Here is a 26591-nt window from a genome sequence, read left to right as displayed (position 1 = left end):
ACCTTGTAATCTTGTGAGTGAATAGGAAAAAAAAAATGACAGTTTCATTACTCGCATTGAAGTGTTTAATTTTTAACACAAAGAAACACAAAGCTGTTCATCTCATTATTGTTGTTACTTTGGAAATAGAGAACAGAATAAACAACTTCTTCCTTTTTTAAATTAGTAAATCCTTCATTCCAGGGAAATTTTAGAAATGAACATAGAAAAGAGTATTCCTAAATGGTACCTTAAATGAGCAGATCCATTGTATGTCTTCTGTTGTTGTTCAAACAACAGACTTGTACAGAACCATAAAAATGTACAGAACTGACAAATTCTCTGGAAATTAGCAGAAATGATTGATTAAATGCTTCAGAATCAAACTCCTAACATGTTACCACTCGTGCTAACACTCATCTGTTCATGTTGTCATGCATGGCAGACAAAGAAAGACAGTGCAAAGAGGAGCAAAGACTGGACAGCAAAGGCAATGCGGCGAGCCCAAGGCTGCCAGGAAAGCCATTTCTGGGGGGTCAGTCCCCTGTGATAGCCATGCTCCTACTGTCCATCCCTAGTTCCTGTGCCAGCAGCTGGGGGAATTCAGTCTTCAGTGGGGCAGAAAGTGGGGAATTGGTAGCACATCCCTCTGTGATTGCCATGGGGTAGGGGCTATCAGGACTGCTGGAGGAGGGGGAACCTGAAACGTGACCAACACTGAGCTCAGGCTAGCAGGAACAGAGGCCAATTCTCTCAGCAGCTCATGTTGTCATCCTGGCTCTGGCTACCAGTATGAAGTAGCGTGTGCCATGCAGCACCTGACACTGGTATGTGACCAGTAAACACCGCCCTGGCACTGGTGAGGGTGGCTGCCAGGGGCTGTTCTGAATGCAGGATCCTTACAGAGATTCCCAGATCTCTCCCACGCAGAGATCTGAGTTGTCTTGTATTTCAGGGGAATTATCCTCTGAGCCTCATCAGTTTCCTTCTGAATTTAATGAAGGCTCCTAAATGACACGAATGTGCCTGAAAATATTGCTGTGAATCCAGAATTATATTTTATTTCCTAAACTGAATTTTTGTAGCTTGATTCCTAAGCACACATCTGCCCAAAACCATGTCTGTCCTGGAAGACAAACAACATCATAGTCCCAGGAGAAACTAAGGTGGCGTTTCCAAGGCATCATAATTTTTGGTGAAGCACAGTAGGACAAGGAACAAACATTTAAAAGTAGTTACACGATTTAGAAAATAGATAAAAATGCTCCACTCTTAAACAGGTAAACATAGTGTCTCTTCAGTACAGAATTGCTTTATGTCCTTTCCCTAGATTTATGAGAATTTTGATAAATACAGTGGAGCCTAGGGAGAAAGAGACATGGGATGCAATAATTAAGAGTTTAAATTCTCTGCGTAAACAGGTCAAGCATTTTGTTTGCAAAAGCCCAGTTCAGAGCACACACTGAAAAGAATCCCCAGCATTCTCCCAAGTAAATAGAATTTCCTCTGCTGTTGAAGCCGACATTTCCTTGATGCAGTTGTCTTATTGAGTATCATTATGTTCCTGTGATGTGTAACTGCATTATTGCCAGTTCTGATGGGAAGAAATGAGGCAAAATGCAGATGCGCGTCCAGTCTATAAGTGAAATGATCACTTCCTAGCTCCATGCTGCAGAGTACTTATGAAAGTATTGTCTATATTAAATTACAAGAGTCCACTACTTGCTTGTAGCAGCAGTAAGATTACAGCAGCCACAGCTAAGAAATTGAGAACAGAGGGACATGTGCTTGAAGGGTCTTTCACTGACGTGTACCCAATGCAGTGACTCTTAATGAAATCAAAGGCACACAGTGCAGAGGAGTACAGACCTGTAGGGTTAGTGTGAAGGCTAGACTTCTCTTTTTGCAATTAATACTTGCAGGCCATGCTAGTTTACGAGAAAGGATGCCTGGATCCCCCAGTACAACTTCTGTGATGGATACAAATACTTCACTTGTCAGTCTGGCACATTAGGCTTGCATAAATTCCTCACAAAAACTTGGGTAGATGGGGTCTGATGGTCTCAGAATGTGCCAGGGGACATATCACACTAGCACAGAAATCGGGCCTGAAAAATGTGACCCATATAACCCTAAAGAAACAGAGCATCTCCTGAGTACATAAAATAAAGCAGCACAGTTTAATTGAAATTAAAGAAATAGCACGTTCTGTTTTCAGAGGAGAATGTATTGCTAATTCCCAGCTTGTACCTGACCAAGGTTTTCAGCCTGCCTGGCTGTGTCTGAAGGTGGGTAAATGAGCTGAGAAATGAGGAGAAAAGAAAGGCATTGTATGTGGAGTACAAAAGTGAGCCACTTTGACTCGCTTTATACATAACTAACTCCTCATATGCTTTCAGTTCTGCCCAGGCGCCATGTGGACTCCATTTAGTGTTCTCTCTGGCTTAATCTTACAAGGATTTATTAGTGGCTCTGCTTCTGTGAGTGGCTATTTGCAGTGCTGGCTTCTCCAAATTTGAGACACAACGGGAAGAACAAAACTGCTGAAAGAGCAATTGCTAGGCCAGAATCCAGCCCAGCAGGAAGAGAAACCATTGAAAGATAAAAGTATATGTAACAATATAGGTATTCTAGTTACCATTTAAAAACCCATTTGTAAGCCCATGGTGTCTTCTGATTTTTTTGCTCCAGTATCAGCTTCCTTCCTCCAGAAAATACAAGCAGTATTTTGGGGAAAGTGACATTTAAAGGTAATGCGCATGTTATAAACCATCATACATACCATTGGTGGGCTCTTTGTCCACTTGGGTGGAGAATTCCCAGTCCTGCTGAAGTCAGTGAGCAATCACCTTGGAGTGGCTCTCTGTTGTTCTGAGCAGCAAAAAAAGTGGCACCAAGCCCAGCCATTCTCCTCGCTTGCTGTGTGACTTTGCCCACACAATCTTTTGAACCTTATATCACATTTTGTTACTACCCCTCTGCCAGAGGTGCCTGCTCGCCTTGGATTTAATTTAGACCAAATTTGAGCTATTTAGCTCAAGCCTCCTACCCGAACATGGCCTTGGATGTCTGTATCTTCCCTGCAGAGTTATTCGTGCCTGAGTTAGTTCTGTCTGAGTGAAAACCAAATCACACAAGGAGCACAGGGTACTTGTAGCTGAGTTGAGTTTGCTTTCCTTTGGGCTTGATTTTAGTAAGGAGCAATTCAGGTATCAACGAAGCAGTAAAAGCAGATGCTAACTGACTGAGTAGTGGAGTCCACGGAAACCTGTGATTGTATTGACTTTCAGTAAAGTTCAGTGCCAAGGCATGCCTGAGAGCCTGTTCCTAAGCTGAAGGTAATGTAGTCAGATCTTACTGCCATCTTGAGTGGTAATGGTTGAGGCTTACCCTGGTGAGAATTTGTATTGTGATTTTTTGGCTTAATGTTGAAAGTGGATTCCCTAGGATGTGTTTCTACACTCCAGTACAATGCTGTGAAGGCTCATGAAGGAGGGAAGGACACTCTCTCTTCACTCTTCTCAGGTCGTATGAAGTTGCAGATATTACCTAACATCCCTCCTCTGAGTTTTCTATCCATTCCCGTTCTGTAGAGGAAAAAAAAATATAAGCACGTTTCTTTTCCAACTGTTGCCCTCTCGGAATCGAACCATATCATAGCTGAACCCCCTGAGGCCACCAGGCCTGTGGGCAGCGAGATAATGGCTCATTGCCCCTTCACAAAGTGACACACATGAAGAGTGCCAGCACAGGGAAAGGGAGGTTGTGTAAATGTTTATGAAGTGTGTGAAGAAGCAAAGAAGCTACGGGTCGGGCAGGTTCAGCAGTCCCAGAGGGACATGCTGTGCACCAGAGAGGACCTGAAACATTAATGTATTGATGGAGAGGCTTATTTGTTGCATACTGTGCTTATTTGATAAGTCTGCAGCTTGAGATTCTTTTAAATCTCTTACAGCCCGGAACGAGCAAGAGGAGCAGGAAGAAAAACGAGAGATAAAGAGAAGATTAACACGTAAGGTGAGGAGCAGATTTGATCCTATTATGGCATTACCATAACTTTCTTCCTACTGCACAACTGTTTGCCTTTTTTCTTTTCCACAGCACTATTTTCAAAAGTAGGGTATGAAAGAAGTCTTGAAAGAAATCTTGAAAGGACATCACCTCTGCTACAGAGTTTAAGTCCATGGACAGGGAAGGATAGTGCTTTGCAGGCTATTAGCAGTCACATTTTGAAACTGGCCAAAGGAAGATCTAGTCTTTGTAACAGAAGGAGCTTTGGGCTATGAAGGATGCACAGCCTAGCATTAGTCTAACTCTGCTCTCTGTAGATGTAATGGCTTACAAAGCTATTACGAAGCGAGAGCAAAGTTAAAACAACATTGATTGCATTTGAAAATTCCACCTTAAAAAACAGTAAACTAGGAAATAAACTTCTTCTGGAAGGGGAGATTGTCACTTGAGGCATTCCAACTAAATAGAGACGAACACTTGGAAAATGGTGTATAGTGCAGAAAACAATTGTACAATCTTGTATCAGCGGGGAAGGACGAAGTAAACAGCATAGTTTGGTTTTGGTTTTCCTCCCATTTGAAAGTCATTTGCTCTTAAAACCGAAGAACAGTAATTTCAGATACACATGTTCAGATTCTCGGCTAGTGTAAATGTCTACAGATGCCCCAATATACATAGCCAGCAGTCTGTCCTGTTATTGCAGGTAAACTTTATTTCACCACTCGCTTCTATTTCCCACCTACAGAGCGGGAGAAAGTCCTCTAAAAACTCGCAAGCTTATGGAGCAGCACCATTCTTCTGTATGCTTTCAGGTGGCTTAGTCTTTTTGGCGTATGTGACTGCAAGCTTTTATGGTGCAAGTAATGACAAGGAAAGGACTGTGAATATATATGCAAAGCTTACATTCAGAGAGCTGGGTTGTTTTCTTTCAAACTTAAAAATCTCAGACTTTATTCTCAACTCAATTAAATCAGCAGAGTTCTTTGTCACCAACTGGGTGATACTGCCTTTGTCGGCAGGAACAAAGAATGTGGCCTGGAGAGCTATATTACTTTAAAGACACTTTAATTCCTGCCAACAATGGCAGGGATGCTCTTACATCCTCTTATAGCACTGTCTGAAGGAATAGAACCTAACTGCATTGCAGAGATTTTGTATGACTTAAGCTCAGTGCAAAGGCTAGAAATGCTGTTTTACTAGTCTTTCAATTTCCCTGTGCACTGAAGAGTAAACATGTACAGGAATCCAGTCCAAAGCATTGTGCCATCTGATGAACAACTGTAGATAAAGTAGATAAAAAGCAAAGCTACCTGTAGCTAATCTGCTGCCTTAGAAGTGGGGGCTTGCTAAAGCATCCTGCACTATTACCATACAGTTCCCATCTTCTGCTCCTTTGTAGGAAAGGTACATAGCAAATGAATTGTCTATTAGAGATAGAGGCCACAGCTACATCCTAAACAAACAGGTCCAGGCTGCAGCATGACTACTCCCTAAAATCTCGTCAGATTCCTGTAAGGTTTTTTTTCCCTTTGTCTTGTTTGCACTCTTAAGTAGGAGCAAGCCAGTCCAGGTCCCTAGCAGTTCAATGTTTATACCGACATTCCAGGCTATGTTGTTTTTAGCTTTTTTTTTCTTTTTTTGGCCTTTTACCAAATATTTTCCTTTACCCCTAGCATGTTTGTGAAGTTGGTAGCAATGTGACTTGTATTGTTTGATTTTGCTTACTTGATGAACTGTTGTAAATTGTTCTAGGACTAGATCTTAGTGGTCTTTTCCAAACTTAGTGATTCAATGATTCTAGCCATAGGCTCGGTCTAACAAGGAATTTCATTCTCACCTGCCAAATCTACCATCTCAGTAATGTCTAGAGGAAAGAAGAGAATAAAGTGTCCTAATGGCTAGATGACAACTAGAGATGCCAAGTGCCTAGTGAATCCTGAAAAAATTGTTATTCCCCAGCTCCGTCTTTCATGAATATGTCCCAGATGTGTCGTGTTTGCAGCAGAGTGGCAGGCTCCTTCTGTCGATTTGTACTGAAGTCTTATTACCAAAGGATTTTAAACCTCAGATCAAGCAGAAATTTAATTGAGCACGTCAAGAGCTTTGCCCAGCAGACCGCTCTATTTGCACTGAGTTCTCATGCAGACATGCCCACAGGGTGAATTCAACATAAGGAAAGTATGCCACCTTGCCTTCTTGTATCCATGTCTAGTTGTAACCAGAAGTAAAGGGTTCTGCAGAAGCCACTGAAAAGACTTTTGACTTTGCACTGTAGAAATTGTTACTGTTCCCAATTTCCAATGGCATGATTCCAGCTCCAAGGGTACAACCCATTTCCTCATCCATTAGAAAGCTGTTCCTAAAAGTCCTTCAGCAATCACTCTTTGTTATATGATGATGATGAGTTGTAACATGACATGCTGTAATAACTAGAATTACCTTACTGGGTCTAGATGTCTTATTAAAGGCAGCAATAAATATCTAGTCGAATTCATCATATGGACAGGCAATTTCTAAAAAAGCTTGAAGAAGTTGGGTAACCTATAGCAAGCTGCACCTTTAAGCACTTTTCAGCCTCTCACACTCGTCTAACTCTAAATTAACTAGCTGAGGATAGGAAATAGCTGCCATTCAGAGAGTAAAAAGTAGGCAGACAGTGCTTGGGACAGTTTCTCAGTAACTTTTTTCCTTCCTGCCAGAGGAGGGCAAGATATTTGCCTCCCACCTGAGTGCCTGTGTTGGGTTCTGCACATCCATCCAGCCCCGTGCTCTCTCCCGTGGAGTCCCACTGACAGCTTTGGGCACCTGAACTTCTACGTTTGAATTGAGGAACATGAATAGGTGGGGATTTCTCTGAGTTCTGGTCACAGACACCTAACAAGCCCATTCCAGGAGTGTGAATGTGCAGAGATCCTCTGGGAGAAGTGTTGCATCCAGTTTCCTTTCACAAGGAGATCTGGGCCTCCAGAAAATACAACTAAGAGTTTATCCTCTCCTAACTGTAGTGAATTTGGTGTAGCACCAAGGCAATTAACATGAGCCTGAACTCCCCCTGAGGTTTTCCACAGAGATAGAGTTGTAGCCTGAATGAATGGAAGATGTTACAAATTTGCTTGTAAAGAGGAGTAAAGCTCTTCTTTTCCTGCCTTCTCTCAAATAGCATCATTCTCCATGTTCCCCGGAGCTGTTCACTGCTTCCTGTCCCCCCACTGTCAGTAGTCTTTCACTGAAATCTAGCTACAAAACTAAAAATCTCGTAGCAGTAGTAACAAAGTGAAGACATGTGGCTGTTTCTTAAAATCCATGCAATAGTCTGAAGTCTTTGTTCCTGTTAAATTTCTGCTCCAGTACAACTTAAAGCCTCTATTCACAGGAGAGCAAGCCGGAGCCTCCCCAGGAAGTGTCTTGCTGTTAAGTATTTTCAATAATGGACCTCCCCTCACCTGCATCAGCACGGGGTGTTTGAAATAATGAACTCTTGAGAGATGTGTGGCAAATCAGAGAGAGGTGAAAGGAAGGGGGGGGGAAAGGTCAGAAAGCAGTAAAGGTTAGCAGCTAATTTGGATAAACAACATTTATAGTCAAAGAGGAAAAAGAGCTTCAGGGCATTTCTGTCACATCCTGCTCCTATGCCTTAGCACAAGAGGTGGGGAGCAAAGAGGTGAGGGGGTTGGGAGCACTTCTAGTTTGAGTCTGTCATTTTTCACTTCGGTTTCTTCCATAAATAACAATTGTAACATTTTAATGAGGTAACAAAGCAAGCAATGAAGAGACAAGGTAACAAGCTTCCTTGTGTCTGAAGTAGAGCAAACTCAGCATTTCATATTTGACTATATTCCAAGACCAGACTGGCAAGATTGGTTCTGCCTCCACTTTACCTGGTGACAGTGCTTTGCTTTGCTTCATATCCCATGCTGAGAACACAGGGGTTTGAGTTTAAACTTTCCTTGAAAATTACCTTAGTATCAAAGCTTGTAACGTGCCCATATTTATCTCTACTGATCCAGAACATCCAGAGGAAAACTTGGCTCCCCATGACAAGCTTCTGTTCACATTCACACTAAAATAATGTGGTGACTCACCATTGAATTGACATTCTCCCTCAACTCACAAATCTTCACAAATAGATACTTTCCTGTTTGAATGTATATGCCCAGGTGGTACGCCTAGACAAGACACACGTGGACATTCCTCTAATTTTAACATTGGTAAGAAAAAAAAAACAACACCCTTTGTCATACTTTTTTAAAAGGCCAGTCCTAGTGCCGTATTTTTAAGAAAACATCTGCCTTAAATACCTCCCTCAAGTACCCCAGAAAAGTTTCCAAATTTCCCAGTGTCCCTAAGGCCTGGCTGAACCTGTAGAGAGCCACGAGGTGAGCACAGAGAATGAGAGCCCTTTTTCCCTGCTTGGAGCTGCGCCCCTTGCTGTAAGCAGTTGCATCGTGTCCTTGAATGTGTCCTTTTCCTGTAACTTTCAAACATTCCTTATTCTTTCTATCTTTTAGAAGAAGCAGAGCTCATTTTCAGGTGTGGTCCATGAAGGCTTGTGTAGCGTTAAGTAATTTTGACCCAAGAGACCATAACTCACAGGTCATGAAAATAAATGCCAAGGTGAGATCTCAGGTGAGCTGTGCCCTTGTCATGAGCTGACACTGAATGGACACTTACAGAGCGTTCTGCAAAGCTGTCTGCCAGCTACTGCTGCTCTTAAGATTTAAAGGTGCTCTGCATAATCCAGGCATATGGAGAGAGTTTAGCAGTTCATGAGAAGTCTCTGCAATGGCATGAGAAGGAGGCAGGGCAGTTTGCTAACAGTACAAATAATGACACTTTTATTACTAGCTTAAAATAATTGCCCTTTTCTTTCCCTTTATTATGATCAGATCTGTGCTTTGGCTTAATATATTGATTATTTGTGTGTGTGTGTTTATGTATGTAAATATATGTAGATTTATGGCAGTACATTAGGTGTTGGATTTAAGGACAGTTTTTCAGCGCAGGAGCAGTGCATCTCATGGCAGCTCAGAGCTCTGCCATGAGGTCCTGGGTCACCCTGAGCTGGTTGCTCTGCCTCTGAACTTCACTTGCCCCAGATGCACGGTATTGGGGACACAAACCAGCGCTGTAGTGGGGTGTACAATACCTGACATTACAGTCGTATTGCAGTGGTTATATGTTTCTGAAGCAAAGTCAGGGCCTCTGAAAACAATATACATTAGTAGTCCTATGATTTTAGAGGAAGAGCATAACCAGCTTCTAGTCTGTGTTATGTTCAGGTGCCACCTAAGAATGAAAAAGGCACATTGCCAGCCAGAGTACCACCCCTCAGCAGCTTGTGATGCTATGGCATTCTTGACACCAGCTTGGCACAGTGTGGTGCAGTGGATCAGCAGTCATCTGCCCTCTCCTTTGTAAAACTTGTGCATCTTGAAGAGGAGCACAAACATGAGAGTCAACAGATAAAAGTTGACAAAAGCTGTGAAAATAGAGCCAGTCATTTTCTGGAAGGCCTCTTCCAGTTTGCAAGGCTTATAGGAGTTCCTTTTTTCCTTGAAGCCATTTAGAAACACAGAGTTAAGCTGATAAGTTTCATATTTTGCTGATGTCACCATACTCCATGTCATATGACATTTTATTCTGAAAAATAGTCGAAGTATCATCTGTGCTGTGTCCTGAGATGTTAAAAGCTGAGAATCATTCAGATAATACTGGTGGTTCACCCTTAGTTCAAGCTGCTGTGTAAAAAAAATGCAGATGATGGAAGTAAAGATGGAGTCTCACCCTTACTTTTGCAATATTTGGCTGTAGTCGTAACATTATTTCAGTATAAAGATCTTCTCTATCCCTATTGTTTGGGCATAGATTTAAAAGAAAAAAATGGAAGAAAAATTCTGCTGTGCTATATGATTAGCAGTGCATCAGTGCTAACAAAGCTGCCAGCTCCCAGTAGTAGGGTTGCTAGAAGAACTAGCGATTTGAAATCACATTCAAGATGAGCTGTAGGACAGAGAGAAGCCTCACCAATAGCGTAACTGTGGTTACACTCCAAGCATGGTGTTGTAGCGTGTATTTGGCTTGAAGGTTATTCAGGTGTAGGCATCAGGGCTGCAGGTTGAAGAAGCAATTCTGCTGTCTTGAAGAGTGAAAAAATACATTTTTAAATGTATGCATGTTCCTATCTATTTTATTGTGCTTTCTGGCTCTTCTGACATAGCACTCTAGCTCAGAGATAAGTTTTTCCCATTGTATAAAAGAAGAAGTTCTGCCTACCATGTGTGCATTTTGCTTGTAAAAAAGTGGTCACCAAAATGTTGAGTCTAAGCTGGGAAAGGCATGTGTAGCGGAAATGCTAAGTCATGGCCTGAGCCAGTGACTGAGCACCTGGTGGGAAGGCAGGGCCAACCCAGGGGAGCTCAGGTGCAAGCAGTGCACCTGAGTGACCAGAAGGGGTGAAGCCAAGATCAACCCCTTCCCAGACCTCATTTAAGGGTTAGCAGTGGAGGCAAGGGTGTCTCACTGGAGATCCTTGCCTACTGGAGACGTTTCAAAGGTAAGTAGGTTTTCTTCCTTTGTTTCTGTATCCATGGCTGCTGCATTTGGGCTTGTCCTTGTTTGCTGTAGCCTGGGGTTGTACCACACTGCTATTATTGCTGTACTTTCCATCACATTATAACATTACAGTGTGCTTCTTGCTGACCTCAGTAATACAGTGCTCACTGGCTAACCTGAACACAGGTGTATAAAATGGGGCTTTTCTTGGAAGGCTTTTGGAAGAAATAAGAGGAATTTCTTAAGTACTGGTTGTCAAACACAGGCAGAGCAGCTCCTCCTGTGAAACTTCGTGCTTCCTGTAGTATAAGATGGTATGAGAAAACTGTTTAGTTTGAAGATCTTTACAGTATTCAGAAATATTTAAGTTGGTCTTTTTCAATGCAGCAAAGACTTTTTTTTTTTTTTTTTTTTTTCCCTATTAAATGTAACTCTCCCTAAAATGACTTGGGAGACAGTACACGAACCACTGAGCTGAAACTTGACGGATGCTGTCCTAGGCAAGGGCGTAATATGGCAGTGGATGTGCATGCTTGGTTACATGTCCTTCCGTGATTTCTTTTTCTCTTCTGGGCACAAATGGCTCAGCTGCAGCCAGGAGGAGTAGAACAGGGTTCCTGTCCCCCTGAGCAGCTCACAGAGGGGGCATTAGTGCAGCTTTGAAGCCTCTCTACAGGTGATGTCTGAACCCACTTTGTGAGTGCTTAGAATTGTCTGTGTCAATAGAGCAGCACCACTGTCACCTCCAGCAGCAATGCTTTCTTATAAAAGAGAAGAGAGAGGCAAGCATCCTCCAGGGATGATCCAAGGACAGTCACACAGGGATTTAAGTGCAGAGTCAGGATGGGGTGGGGGAGCAATCCTGCACCAGTACCCAGATGCTGGAGAGAGGTGGGTTTCTTTCCTGTGATCTCGCAGATTTTTTTTTATACTCCCATCAGCATCTTCTCTGGTTTGAATGTTAATTCCCCCTGGGAGATGAAGTGAAAGGAACTGAGATGTGCAATTCCACCTACCTTGGAAATTAAGCATCAGGATCCAGGAGCCTAAGCTTTGCAGAAGAGTCTCAAGTGTTTTATGAGGTGCTTAACTTCTCACTGGTCACAAGAGTGAAGTTCTGCAAACACACTTATTTCTAGTGAGTGGTAATAGCATGATAGACTGTCTTCTAAGTGTTAGCAGTCTATGGTTATTTTTCCTGATAATATCACTATTACAGATGTTTCACTAATGGAGGATTAGCAGCTAATGCACATCCCTGTGCACACACATCTGTTGTGGCTTCTTCAGAAACAGTCGCGTAACTCCACTTGATGTTAACCAGCAAGCTGTGCATCTGAGAACTGATCTCATAAAGCCAAAACCTGTCCTTGGTCATGTAAGTGGCCCTACAATACATGGACTACCAGAGATTTTTGACTCTGGCTGCCCACTCTGCTGGGAAGTTTGAAAGAAATGGCTTTGAAACAGTGAAGAGGTTTTCTTGGCACAATACAATCCACCCTTACAGTTTTTTATTTGGCTTATAGTATGAAGTGTAAGCTGCTGAAGTCAAATATGCGGTGACATAAAATTCAGCTGCAGCACTCAGTGAAACATTCAGTAAGCAACAGTCATTGTCCTGCTCACTGTGTCTGGAGATAAGGACAGGTCTGTAGAATGCCAGAATGGTAAGGAAAGTTGTTTGTCACCTTTTTTGCAACTAACTCGGGGCAGAATCCACCCTGTTCCTGTGTGTAGCCTTTCCCAGGCAGCACTAAAGCACACAGAGCAGCCCAAGCCAGGAGAGCATATGGGAGAGCGTGAGGTTGTGCTGTGGTCTTCATCTCCTCCTGAGGCATTGCTGCACTGGGTGTCTTTGTTGCGTTACATCCAGTTTCTGCCAGAGGTGTTCAGGCTCAGCCAGGGATCAGGGCCTCCTGCCGCAGCTGCTTCCCAAACTACAGCGTGCCGCTCCAGCAGCGAGGTGGGATGACAAACAAGGTGCTGCAGCAAACAACAGGTTATTTATCTCCCAGGTAGCAGGTCTGTGAAAGACTGATAGAAACAATGGTACTGGCAATGTTTGAACTCTCTTATTGTCACAGTGGTGGTTGTAGTAAAACTGATCCCCAAGCAGCACTCTGCAGGGAGAAAGTGAAGTTCTGATGTCTTTTTCCACTACTTCTTCAACCCTGCAGCTGAGTCAAAGGCCCACGGTAGAGGAGCTGCGTGAGAGGAAGATCCTCATCCGCTTCAGCGACTATGTGGAGGTGGCTGACGCACAGGACTATGATAGGAGGGCGGACAAACCCTGGACACGACTCACAGCTGCTGACAAAGTAAGTGGAGTGACCTGGGGAGAGCCATGACCTAAACAGCTAGAGCATGTCATGGTGAACAGCACCCTCAGGTCCCACAGCCACTGGGGAGAAACCAGCTGAGCTCCCTTCCCAGCACTCCCAGTTTTCTTCTCAGTTCACCAGGTTTGTGGTTTGAGTTATACACCTTTGGCAAGAAGGCTCCTGTATGTGTGGAAATGTAGCAGCATTACCCCATTTAAAAAGAGTAAGACCATTTGAGGAAAAGCCTTAATGGCAGCCCTGTGTTATTCATTCACTGATTGATTTTTTTTTTTTTTTTTTTTTTTTTTTTTTTTGGACTTGCCACATAATTCTGCCAGCTTAGAGTGCCCACAAGCAATTTTCCACAAGACAGAGCAGCACCAGCCAGAACTGAGCAGGCCTGGCAGCAAAAATGCCAGGAGGTCAAATTGGTGAAAGCACCTCCATCCCACCAAGGCCAGGCTACTCTTCTGTAGGGAGCTGAGACAGGTGTGATTCCTCAGGATACCTGCCCCCTCCCACATGGTACTGTAAACACAAAGCAGAGGCCTGATGAGCCCTGTAGATGAAAAACAGCTGCACATTTGGAAATAAATGCACTGTCCTCTGAACACTGGTTCTGTCTTCACGAAGCAGTGCCTCTGGTGTCAGCACTGGCTGATAGGTTAGATCCCTGTCAAAGGGTAAAAGTCAACATCCTGAGGGTCTAAATGGTGCCTCAGGAAGAAGAATTTAAATGCTTTATGGCAGCTGTAAGAAAAAAGGACTCCGAGCCTGGTAGGTGACTGCTGTGCTTTAAATTCACTCTATGGTGCCCTTGTAATTCTGAAGACATTCAGGTACCTGGATTTAAGCCCTCCATATGTCTTTGCTGAGGGCCTGATGCAGTGATGGAGACCAGACCATGATGTCCAGTGTTTAAAGGAGCCAGAGTTCTGGCTGTGACACTCATCTGTGGTGCTCTTGGTTTTCTTCATAGAGGAAAGACAGATAGTTTTACTTATTTAACTTGTGTAATTGTATAGTTTTGTAACGACTGTTTTTTTTCCTCAGTAGAGGCCCTTTTCAGCTTAGCTTTAATGTAGTATAAAACTACAAACAAAACTTTCTCTGGGCTGTCTGCAGATCATGCTGTAGTGCATTAAATTTGCTTTTTCCATTTTATGTCACCACATTGGACAAGACTTTAGTCAAATGATTTAGCCAATCTACCTACCAATCTATTGGGAGTTCTAATCTCCCAATAGATGAGGAATAGATGAGGGAAGGAATAAATTTCCAGTCAGTTCTGCTCACTTTGAGAGATCCCTGCACAGGATGGAAGGTATGGAAATATCTTCACCAGGGAAGAGAAGATTAGGTGTCCAGAAAGGTCTTTTCTCACTCTGTGTCTGTGAAAACAACAACTATCAAATATCTCTGTGAAACCTAGCCTGGTAAAGAGTTCAGAATGAAAGAGAAGTACTTTGAGGTCACCTTTCCTTCTTTATAACTCACGTGCAAGGTCAATACTCAAATGAGAGGACTCATGTTCTCTAAATGAACTTCTTTTTTTTCTTCAGCAGAGCAGAAGAAAAAATGCTTGTCCTTCCAATATCAATGCCCCTTCTGACATAAGGAGAAAAAATGTATATTCTTCATGTTTGGGTCATCTGGGAAGTGTTCTAATTTCTGCCATTCAGATCACCTTCTTTTCTCCACTGCTATCCCCTGTTGGGGGGAAAAAAAAATAGCCAGACAAATTGGCATCAATGCTACGAAACCTGATAAAGCTGCAACATCCTTTAACAGATTATTTTCTTCCAAAGTTCAGATTCAATAACTGCCTCTGTTGATCAGCACAGACTAAATTTAGTGCAAAAGTAGATTTTTAGTAATGGGCTTTTCTGTTTCTCAGTAAATCTTCCTCTGTGTTCTGGACATGGGGAACTGTGTTCAGCCTGGCTTCATCTTTACTGAGTCTCCCTGCTGGAGGGAGAAGAAGGGCACTTCTACATCTCCTCAGCAGCTGAGAGATGCAGGAGGTGATAGATTTCAGACCCCGGGGGGAGGCAGCAGCCCATGTGACCTCCTTCACAGTCACTTGAGCAGCAAATGGGTCTGCTAAAGGTAGACTCTTGAGCTACTGCATAACCAACTCTCTGCCCTGACAGAGGCAGAGCCTGACAGACATTTCTAAAGTTAATTAAAAAAAAAGCAAAGCTGTGTAGGAAGACCACAAGAGGCTTTTTAATGTAGATCATGCTCACAAGAACTGTCATGTAGGCCTTGTCCTTGGTGACCAGATCAGTGGCTGCTGTGGAAGCCCTGTTTTGGGCTTGAGCTCTTTATTCTGGTTTAGATTTACTTAGTCAGGAGAACATTTCTGACAGCCACAAGTACCTGTGACTGGAGTGGCCGCTTCCAGCCACTGATGCTCCCAGCAGTGGTACACACCTCAGGTTCATGGGAGTATTCAGCCACAGCAGCACATGGCACATCCTCTCCGCACTCTTATGGAGAGGCCCACTTGTGTGCTACAAATACCACAGCACTGGCAGAAGCCTGCAGTGTGGGACTAGAGCCAGTTCTGCTGAGAGCCCTCTCCACCACGAAGCTGAGTCCCTCAAAGTCAGCCTTTCTGTTTCTCCTTCAGTATTCCCCTCGCCATCATTTTCTTTTCCCCCATGGACAAACTACAGAAGCTGAAGGTAGCAGGTTCTCCTGCTGAAGCTGATCCAACCACATAGGGCTACTTTGGATGGGTTTGGCAGGTGAAACAGCTGGACCAAAATGGAGGATGAGGGCAGAGGGGCATGGCCTGAGGGAGAGAGAAGGGCAGGGAGCTGGGCCAACCTCTTTCCCTCTCAAGTAAGCTCAGGCAGATTAGGTGGCTTCATCAGAGGGAATTCAGAACTGTATCAAGGGAGAAGACGTCTCAGGTGTAATTCTGGTGAGATCTACCAACACCAAGTTTACTCACAGTCCAGCTCTGAAACAGAGCATGGGGTTTGAGAAGCTCTAGTGCTTGATTTTTGTCACATACTTATGCTAATTTGGATTTTGTACATGTAAGTGTTTACATAATAAACCCAAACTGGCTTTTGTATCAGCATTGTCTACATTTTCAAATTGATCCATCCCAATGAAGCATTTATCTCTTCCCTTTATGCAGTTTAGAACATTTATCTCTTCCTTTTCACATTATTGTTTTTTTCTTTCTGATGTTATTTGCTTCACTTCTAATATATTGTTTTGAGAACAAAGTGAACTTGTAACTGACAACTCAAAACACATTTATGAGTTTATTTGTCCTTTGCAGGCAGCCATTCGAAAAGAGCTTAATGAATTTAAAAGCACTGAAATGGAAGTTCATGAATTAAGTAGGCATCTAACAAGGTAAGTTCATTATTTTAAGGCTAGCAATGAGTACTGTTGTTTTCCAAAAAAGGAAAAAAAACATCAGCCATTTGTCAAGCACCCTATGAACTCTTGACTCCGCTTAGAATTACAGGCTGTCAAAGAAGCACACTAATGAACTCATGCTGCCCTATTACATGGCTGTACATGGGCACGTGCCATTCTCTGTGTAACCTTTTGTTTTAAATCATCGTGCTCTAGTGTCAGTTCTGTCTCTAGTGTCAGTTCTGCTGCTCTCAAGAGTAAATAGAATTTAAGAGCAGGACAGGGAACTCTCATAGAGTAAGTACATGGAAAGGGATGAACGAGCGCAAATCTCTCAGTACTGTCATCTGCATCATGTGTAGGCCATGTAGAAGGAGAATAGTTCCTCACAAATGTACATAGTGCCAAAGAGTGATGACACGAATAAGGTGTGGTTGTGAAGCAAGGGATATTTCTCTGGTAAGAGAGGGCTTATAGAAGCCTGGTAAAGAAATGTGGTCAGATTCTCTTGTTTGAGTTTAATGTCTGATTGCAACTCTGTACATTCCATTTGAAAATCTGCAGTTCTCATGTATTTATGTTGACTGAAAAGGGAGTCACAAATATACCAAAAATGGGTGATTTTTTTTTTGTGATCTTGGAACCTGTTCTCAAATTTCTGTATCATAAAAATATGCGACTGTGCTTTCTGTTCACTGTTCACAGGACTGTGTTTAGCCAGCTTATCACAATGCACACAACTATTTGCCATCACTTGAGTCAGCACTGCACTGCACCCTCCCCATGTCCTGGTTTAAGCCCAGACAGTGCTGATCGCACACCAGTGTGTTCATCACATGGGTGGTGGTCATAAAAAATGCAGTTAATACTCTTAAGAAAAATACAGAAAAGCTTTAGGCAAAATATTTTCTGTCCTAGGGGATTTTTGGTGCATAAATTATTTATTAAAAGTCACCATATTTATTATACATGTATCCCTTGCAATAACAATGCACCTTGTACTTCCTATTGTGTGCTGGGATGATGCACTGGGGTTTGTAATGATGAAGTGCTGCTAGAGAGAAGCAAGCAGCTGCCTTTGAGCCATGAGGTCTGGCCACGTCTGTCAGCTCCAGTGACTGTGGCTTTGAGGGACGCTTGGCTCACTGAGCTCATCTAACTTACAAGGAATGAGGCTGTTTAAAAGCAGGTGTTGCTACAAGGAGTTGAGCCAAAGTGAGTTCCTTGAGGCATTTCAGTATCCCACAAAACTGGAAGCTAGTTTAGTTTTCCAGGAAGCCTCTCCACCTGCTTGGCTTTTGCAGGTTTTGGAGCAGTATTTTGCTTCTTTTCCATTGCTGGGGTGAGCAGTCACCCTCTGAGTTATGCTCAGTTTGTATTTGACAGCTACCATGTGGCTTCGATCCATTGAAGCCTGGGTCAGGCAAACTCACAGCTACACTTAATACAATAGAGTCTGGCAGAAGGGTTTGGAGTTCAGCAGGACTTGCTGGTTTGACAAGTGGCTGTGGGAAATACACACTTAAAGGAAGCAGGCTGAAACAAAGGAGAGTAATTTCCTTAAATAAACTTAGATAAGTCACCATTATAGAATCATTAGTAAGGTAATGACCTATTCATGTCATTAAGCATTAAGGCATGAGCTGGGCTGAGTGTGTCAGTGCTGCTTTCCTAGTGGGACAGATTAATTAATTCAAAAAAATTCACTCTCAAAAATCAAACCTTAAAAAAAAAAAAAATGCACTTGCACAGCTGACAAAACACAAGCTTCCTGCTGTTGAGCTCTTGCAGAAAGGGTGGCCATTTTAGCCCTGCTCCTCTCTCCAGATCTACCAGAAACATGGAGAAGCTTTCCGTGTTTCTGACAGATCTGGGTGCTAACTGCTAATGCCTGTGAACTGCAAGTCTGGTGAGGACCAGGGAAGTTTCCATGCCTGTTCTGAATCCACAATGCCAGTGTGGCTGATGTCAGTGCTGCAGAAATCCAGCTGCATAGTTTTGTCACTAATTCGTAGCAATTACGTCTCCATTTTTTTAATATATAACAAGTGTGTGAAAATATTATCTTACTACTTCTCTCTTTTTTTTTTTTTTTCTCCCTTGAATTTTAGGTTTCATAGACCGTAGCAGTTCAATTCTACCTGACTACTATGCCGTCTTCAAAACATAACTAAAAGGAACCATAAGTGCTGGTATTATTCACTTCCCTGTTATGTACAATGTAAATCTTATGAACTGCCTTTTTAAGAAAAAAAAAAAAGAAAGAGTAGATGAATATTTAAAAATATAAAAGAAAATTGTATGTACATGTGATGGGTACTGCAGCATCATCTGACCTGCTGGCTCAAGCTTCAATTACAGAAAATACCCCTGGTGGGAATCGTGCCAAGACGTGGCATCATGTGTAAGACTTTCCTGGCATGTGGATTTGCCATACGTGTTCAAGCCCAACTGGTAGGGCATCCATTAGTTCATCTTCAGGTATCCCTCACCCTAACAAGCCTCTGTCATCAACCTGAGAAAGCCCTGAGACGGTGTTCAGGGGAACCGCTGGCCTGGGTGGAGTCTCCAGCAGACCTGCACTTACGGCACTAAAGCATTTCCTTATACCAAGCACTCCTTTCGGTCTGCAAGCATCTTGCAAGGACAGGGAAGGAGCAGAACTACTCCGGGGGGGGGGGGGCCACCTCATCTGCAAATATCATCTGACTAGAAGCTGTTTGCCTACCCTCGAAAAGCTTATGGCAGCAGTTGGCTCCTAAGAAGGAAAAAGGACTCCCTACATGGTCACTGCATGGCGTTCTGTCAGCTTGTAGCTTGTTTTCATGCTCAAGCCTCAGGATTGTGTGAGGGCACACACCTCCAGCAGCAAGAAGGGCTGGGATTGCCACCTGCGCTGCAGAGGGTACACCATGGGAGACGTGGGGGTTGACTGGGGGTAGCTATCCTCCCTGTATCCGGTGTAAAGAACTGACCCTAACTGCATACTGAGAAAAGCATGACGGTGTGTTACCTGGCCTAACAAAGGAAGGCTGTTGCATTGGTGTGGATGGTGGGACTCCTCACTGGTATGGGTAGCTGAGGCATAACGACAGAAATCCAGGGGCATGCTGCTTTAGTTTTATTTTTATTACAATGGTTTAACAGATGAACTGACCCTGCAGGGCTCAGAGAGCTGGACGCTCTGGGCCTGGTTTACCTGCCTACTTGAGTGTGTGCTTAATGCAAACTAAGCAAGCATGCAGACAGTCTCACTGAAATCGAGACCAGGTCTCACACGTTTCATTGAAGCTGAACACATTTAAGTGCTTTTCTGAACGTAGGCCAATGCCTTTCAGATTCGAGTCCTTAACTAGTATAATGCCAGCAAGCATGGGCAAATGTTGTCTACGAGTCCTTTCTAGCTCTCACAGGAAACTATTATGCTGTTTTGGGTCAGTGATCCAAAGCACAATAGCAACATTACTGTAGGTTCCAGATTATTACTTCAGGACACCTTTTTACTTCTATAATAGCTATTATGCTTAGAAAGTTTGAAGAGAGAGGCCAACATTTGTTAACGAAAGCACTGTTATTATTTCTGTCATTTTTTTTCCCCCTTTCTGTCTTCCAGTATCTATCTACCCCTCTGTGCTCCCATTCTGCCTCCATGCTAACCTTGCCCTTCACTGACTGTGGGCCAAGAGGACACTCCCTTGCATAAGCATTTTTCTGGCCAATACTGCATAATGCCAAGTACTCCCACCTCATCTCAGGCTGACACTGTTTTGCAGTTACTTTCCTGAGAAGCTGGGGATCATGGTTTTTAAATTTATTCACATGTACATGAAACAAGATTGCATCACAGGATTTAAAAAGGGAAAACAAAACTCTAGGCTTTTGACTACATATGCGGCATCAGGAAAGGGCTCTGCAACATTGCCGAGGAGCAACAAGCCCTCCTCTTCCCTGCAGAGAGCCTATACCACTCAGGCTTCATTAGCCTAGAGCTTCAGTATGGAAGGGAAGGAGAGCACTTCAGGCACAGCAGTGACAGAAGCTGGTGGGAAGGAAGAAAGAGTTTTTTTTTTTTAATTTTATTATTAAAATGAAGTGGAAAGAAGTAGAAGTAGCAGGCTGTTTTCAGTGCAAGAGCCTACAGGGAATGGGTGGTCTAGGGGCAACATCACATACTGCTACTTGTCCCTGACAGCAGGTAGCCTAAACTAACCCTTCAGCAGTGGTTGAAGGGCATAACAGCCAGGTCTCAGTAAATGCTAATCAGTCCCCAGTGGACCCAAAGCAGGTCCCTGCTGACTTCTGAGCAAGGTGTCTGGCTCTAGCCGCCTCAGGATTCATGTTGTCCCCAGGGCAATGCTTTTATTTTATTATTTTTTTTAATTATATTAACTAACTTCTCAGAGTCAGAGCAGACACCGGGACACAGTGGAAGAACTGCCAGATTTCCCCCAAATCGCAAGTGTAGCCTGTTACTAAAAACAAGGAAGGAAGAGGAGAAAGAAGATGAAGTGTTAGACACTAGTAAGCACTGCAGAACTGGCACCTCACCTGGCTTTAGCTTCAGCGGTTTGTGGTATTTTGCAAAGTTATCCTGTGACAAGGCATTCTTCAAAAACCCATCAGTGCCTGAACATCAGAGCATGTCTTCAGTGTGCAGACCCAGCTGTGTCATTCTTGGGAAGTTGCGAGCAGGCTGGGGAACAGCTAGTCTGTTGTTTCAACCTGTCCTCTTGAGCACTCGGTTTTCTCATCTGTGAAAGCCATCTCTACCACAGCTGTGATTCTGCTGGGAGAGGGAAAAAGTAGTCCTGATTCCTCCATCCTCCCTCTAGCTGGATTATGTGAAGGAAATAAATAAAGATAGCATTCCTGCTGAAGACTCGGTTACCACCAGTCATTCTCATTCATATTAGGAAGAGATTAACAGTAGCAATAAAGAAACTACATCACATTTTGAGAACGGAAAAAGTCAACACAGAACAAAAACTGGTATTCCAACCACTGGTCTCCAGGGCTAATAATGGATGTAATATACAAGAGTCAAGTTTTTGTTACTATCTGCTGAATCATGGTGGGTTACTGCTACTTAAAATGTACAAGTAGTAAGACCTGTCCTACAGCCTATGAAAAGATGAGCTGGAAACTGAGCAGGAAGAAAGGAAGAATTGGAACAGCAACTGCATAACTTCTAGATGAAAGTTCTATGGTTTGAAAAAAAGCGATGGTGAGGTAGCACAACACTGGCATCGCGTTCCTACCCACACTCTTTCCAGGAGTCAACTACAGGGACCTGGCAATGGACTCAGGACCAACAGGGAAGGTCAGTGTTGTGGCCTTTCCACGCTCAAGGCACCACTTGTACTTGCAAGCTGAAATAGTTTTAGGCTCCCTGGGACAGGGCTCAGACCAGCTTTTGTGTCTAGACAATTCCTTTTGCACACTCCAGACATTACTGGAAGAGGAAGAAGGAGGAAAAAAATTAATGTAATAGATTTTTATTAACAATTTTATGTTAGCTGAAGCTTGGTAGTAAGCCCATTCCACAGATACATTTCAGCCTAAGGCTTACATGTAAAACCACAGCACTTTGTCACCACTGCAGCTGGTCACCAAACCCACTGTCCACTATTTCTACAGTGCCATCTGTACAGTGGAAACACTACAAACCAACGGAGTGGGAGCACTTCCGGCCTGCCTAGTTACATTAATGCTTGCACTTAGACAAAAAAAAAAAGGGCAAGATGGAAAACGCATAGTTACATTGGAACAGGGGCTCCCTAACGTGCCTGCAAATAATATCATTTTGTATAGCCATGGGAGATGACTACGCTAATAAAAATTGGGAAAGAAAAAGGGGGGACAAATAATTTTTCCCAGGTGTCCAGCCTGCTTGAGCTTGAAACAACTTCTGTAAGCAAAGAGGAGGTGACGGGCACATTACCTGCTTTCCCATGTGTCCCAGGTACTCCTGCACCAGTTGCATTTGCCAGTTGATATCCAAGTGTATGTATATAGTTTGTCTTTGTATAGGAGTGAGTGTGGTGGCTGTCAATCATGTGCTCTTCCAGTATTGTAATTTAACAGATTATGGCTGTATGAAAACAATGTAAATAACTAGAAAAAAAATTAAGCTGGATCTCTATGTCCTAGTTTTTGTACATACTGAAACTGCATGCCATTTAAATTATTGTTTGTCCCTGATGTATGCAGTTTCTTAAAAAAAAATTCATTTAAAAAAAAAAAAGCATTCCAGTGTCTGTGTGTTTTATCACACTCCGTCCCAATGACTGGCACAGCTGAAGGCAGCGTTCCCCCGCTGCCCTCATGGCAGAAGAGCCAGCCTTACCAGGGCAGATCCGTGGGTCGTTGCCTCTCAGAGTTGATTCAGTGGAAGTGGGCAAGGGACGATGGCTGGTACCTCAGCTGCCAAAGCTGTACCAACACCAGGCTAATGAAGAAAGAACAAAATCAGCAGTTTGCAGTAGACACACACACATAAATCTAAAAACGTCACAATGTGATTAGAGGAAAATGCCTGTGAGTAGTACCAGTAAGCACTACTACTATTCAGCAAAGCAACCATACCTGCCCGTCCCACTACTTCCATACAGTCTTTCCATCCTCTTATCCCTCGAACCCAAAACCCAGCAATAGTTTCAGTAGTTGCAAAGCTTTACATTAACTGACTGAATTCTGCTGATTTGCATTGCTGATGTGGATGCATACCATGATCAAAAGGCTGGTACTGGGCTTCTCTGTTTGCTTCCATTTGGGTATGTTTTCACTCACCTCCTTCCAAGAGTTTGTGTTTGTGTGTATTTTCAACCTAGAAGCCAACAACTCCGTAGCTATCCAGGGGGATTTGGATGAATCAGTTAAAACAAACAAACAAACAAAAAAAAACCACATTGTTTTTCACTAAAGATCCCCTTCCCTCAACTACCTACTGCTTCCAAAGCAGGATTATATCATGTTTTGGTTACATACAGTAATTTCCATGCTTTAAAAAATATATATATTGGTGTTGCTGCAATGTACAAGGAATGTGAGAAGGTAAGCCAACCTCTTGCACAGGGATCCCTACACAAGGGCTGTGTTTTTACATTTTGACTTCAGCTTTTTATAAAACTAGCCTAAGGAAAGAGATAAGTGCGTTCAGTGAAGTCCACTCGTTACCTGCAATCAAATTGCAATCTAATGCCACCTGTAGGCAGGAAATGGAGAGGAAGGTTGAAAAAAATTAACTCACTGTCAAACACAGCCTCCAGGCACCAGCTCACCTTTATCAGCTGCTTCAAACCACTTGGAGAAACATGCCGTCTGACAGTAGGCCCACAGAAACAGCCAACAGCGAGGTACAGCCTGAAGTCACTCTCTTCTGACATTTATTGTTACTGTGACTTGAAATACAATAATCTCTAGTTTAGCTTCTATTTGATGAGTGTCTAAGTTTCACATGCATGGATTCATCAAACCTGAGAGGTGGCAACTAGAAGGTAGCTCCAAACACACACAGCTAATCTTCAGGACAAAATAATAACCACTATACACCTACATTTTGGAGGCCAGGGAGATTCTCTGCACACTGTGTCTGCAGAACAAATCCTGCAGAGGCACTGGAAGCCCCCTGCTGCCAGACACCAACCCTGCATAACACGAGCAGAGTTGGTTTGGCTAGATTTTCAAATCTAGCCCCACAAAAACCAGTCTGGCTCTAGTGCACCCAAAATGGCTTAGTGGGCATGATGGTGATGGGTTGATGGTTGGTCTAGATGATCTTATCGGTCTAACCTTAGTGATTCTATGGTTCTATGATAAGTGGGACATTGCAGTCTGCTCCACTAGGAGAGCCAGTCTGTGACCCCTCATTTGGATGGTGAGAGTCAGCCCCTAAGAAAGAGGAACCTGGCCATCTTCGGGCTGTGAGGTGCAAGAACTGCAGCCCCAGAAAAGGAACTCTTCCACCTCTCCTAATGTGGACCACTGCGGGGAAGCAAACTGGTCTCCAGGCAGTAGACAGCACTGGACAAGACACATACCCAGGCAGATTCTGCTCCCAGGTCTCCACTTACAACCTGGATTAACAATTAGCATATGAAAGAGAAGCAACTCCATTTCCCCACACTCTTCCTCTTGTACCAAAAGCCTGCCTAACAGGGCATTTCACTGCGTTGCTCAGCTAGGAAACTTCAGAGAGTTTTGGACTGGCTTTTGTGAAACCCCTTACTTCATACCAACTTGCCCTGTCCAGTGCAAGGCAAGACAGGACAGCATGTAGGAGAAGAGTAGGGCTCTTCTTCAGGGCAGGGATTTGCAGCCAGTAACAACAAACCTAAGCACCACCAGGACACTCAGGCCTGCATAACTATCTCGTAAAGGTAACTATGTTGTAAAGGCATCCCTCATGCAACTACAAGAACCTGGTTTTTACCAACTGATCTCCTACCCACAGACACCTGATAGATCACTGTTACTTTACAAACCTCTGAGTAATTATCTCACTTAACTCCACACTCTCCTCCTCTTCTTTCCATGTTTTTGAAAGCCACCACTAGAGTTCAAATTACTGATCATTTAGCCTAGATATTAGGAAGAAATTATTTACTGTGGAGATGGTGAGACACTGGAACATGTTGCCCAGACAGGTTGTGGATGCCTCCACTCTGGAGGTGTTCAAGGCCAGGCTGGGTGGGGCTTTGAGCAACCTGGTCTAGAGGGAGGTGTCCCTGCCTATAGCTGGGGGTTGGAACTAGATGATCTCTAAGATCCCTTCCAACCCAAACCTTTCTACGATTCTATGGTCATTTTTCAAGCACCATCCTCTGACATTTCCCATTGGCTTTTCTTACCTGAAATTTCCATCAGATATTTGGACTACAACTGAACAAGAACTGGTGCATGCAACATGGAAGAGCACAGATGTAGCATTCCTCCCAACCTCTCTGGAGGGAAAGCATTGCTTGAGGGGAGAACTGGACCAAAGCAAGGTTACTTTTCTTCTTTGCAAAGTCCACAAAGATATTTGGCAGGGGAATAAGAGGGAGGGGCTTTCAGTCTCCAAAGCGAATGCTTCAGTGTTGTTTCTATTGTCTCTGGGGAAAGAAAAAGTAAAGAAAAAAAACTTAGCTGCTAGTTCTGTATGGAGAAACAAGTGGGCAGTAAGAAGTTGCATGCTCAGCCAGTTGAGCAGAAGTAACGTAAATAAAGAAAAAAAAAATTCATTTTCAAGGTTCTCAGGAAAGAAGAAAAATGACCATGACTCATCACCACACTCCTGCAAAGACACTGAGTGAGCTAACAGAAAACAAATTTGAAAGCTAACCCGTTTTCCTTGAATTACTTAGCTAGGGATTTCAGTAGGGTGCTCAACTATGTGAAACTGAAAGGCAACTGTAAGGATTAATAATCTGTAGCTGATAAATGACCAAATTTGGATTGTCCGCTAAAAACGTACATCTAGAAACTGCAATTATTGAAGTACTTTAGTGCAAGAGGACAAAGAGCAAATGTTAGCAGCATATCATAGAATGACAGAATGGTTTGGATCGAAGGGACCTTATGGACCATCTAGTTCCAACTCCTCTGCTGCAGGCATGGACACCTCCCACTAGACCAAGTTTTACCCAATGTGGACTCGAATACCATCCAGGGATGAGGCGCACACAGCTTCTCCGGGCAGCCTGTGCAGTGCCTCATCTCCCTCTGCGAGAAACAGAGGGAGATGTATGTTAACTTCAGCTGATATTGAAATGAAGCAGCATTTGAGGATCCTTCCCGCATATACTGAAATGTTTAAATACTCTTTTCCTTCAGAAACGTAAGTGTTTTTACTATTACAGGCAGATCGAGCACTGGCATGGATTGCTCACAAAGGTTGGGGCATCTCCATCCTTTTAACATTCAAAGTTGTCTGGACATGGTCTTTTGCAAATAGCTACAGATGTCCATGCCTGAGCAAGGGGATTGGATCAGATCACCAGCAGAAGTCCCTTCCAACCTCAGTCAGGCTGTGATTCTGTGCCAATGAATCTTTGTCTCTCCTGTCAGAGCAGTGCCAGGGTCTGCCCACTGATTGAGAATCACAGAATGGTTTGGGTTGGAAGGGACCTTTAAGATCATCTAGTTCCAACCCCCCTGCTATTAAAAGCAGCAAGTCAAAAAAAAAAAAGTTTGCTGCTTTCAGTCCAGTAGTGATTGGAGGAATATGTGCTGACAAGTCTGAAAGCAGTAACAGTCAGCGGCACTTCTAATCTTGATTCAGGGCATCTCTCCTCACAGAATATGAGTTATTGATTCCCTTTCAGCACCGAAAATGCTAAACACCTTCCATGTCATCAGTGC

The 26591-nt window shown here is 43.3% G+C and overlaps 1 protein-coding gene across 8 annotated transcripts in view; it reads left to right on the top strand.

Moving 5' to 3' along the window:
* The window catches only part of PHACTR1 (phosphatase and actin regulator 1), a 304922-nt gene extending 282916 nt beyond the window's left edge, over positions 1 to 22006 (top strand). For all 8 annotated transcript variants that reach the window (XM_021385729.1, XM_021385727.1, XM_021385728.1 and 5 more), the window contains 4 exons: positions 3935 to 3996; positions 12723 to 12863; positions 16168 to 16244; positions 18362 to 22006. In XM_021385729.1, the coding sequence (XP_021241404.1) occupies positions 3935 to 3996; positions 12723 to 12863; positions 16168 to 16244; positions 18362 to 18377 (296 nt within the window). In that variant the 3' untranslated portion in view covers positions 18378 to 22006. The remainder of the gene's footprint in view (positions 1 to 3934; positions 3997 to 12722; positions 12864 to 16167; positions 16245 to 18361) is intronic.

Source organism: Numida meleagris, chromosome 2 (genome assembly GCF_002078875.1).
Source record: "Numida meleagris isolate 19003 breed g44 Domestic line chromosome 2, NumMel1.0, whole genome shotgun sequence".
In the NCBI taxonomy this organism is placed as follows: Eukaryota; Metazoa; Chordata; class Aves; order Galliformes; family Numididae; genus Numida; species Numida meleagris.
This window is presented reverse-complemented; position numbering and strand designations above follow the sequence as displayed.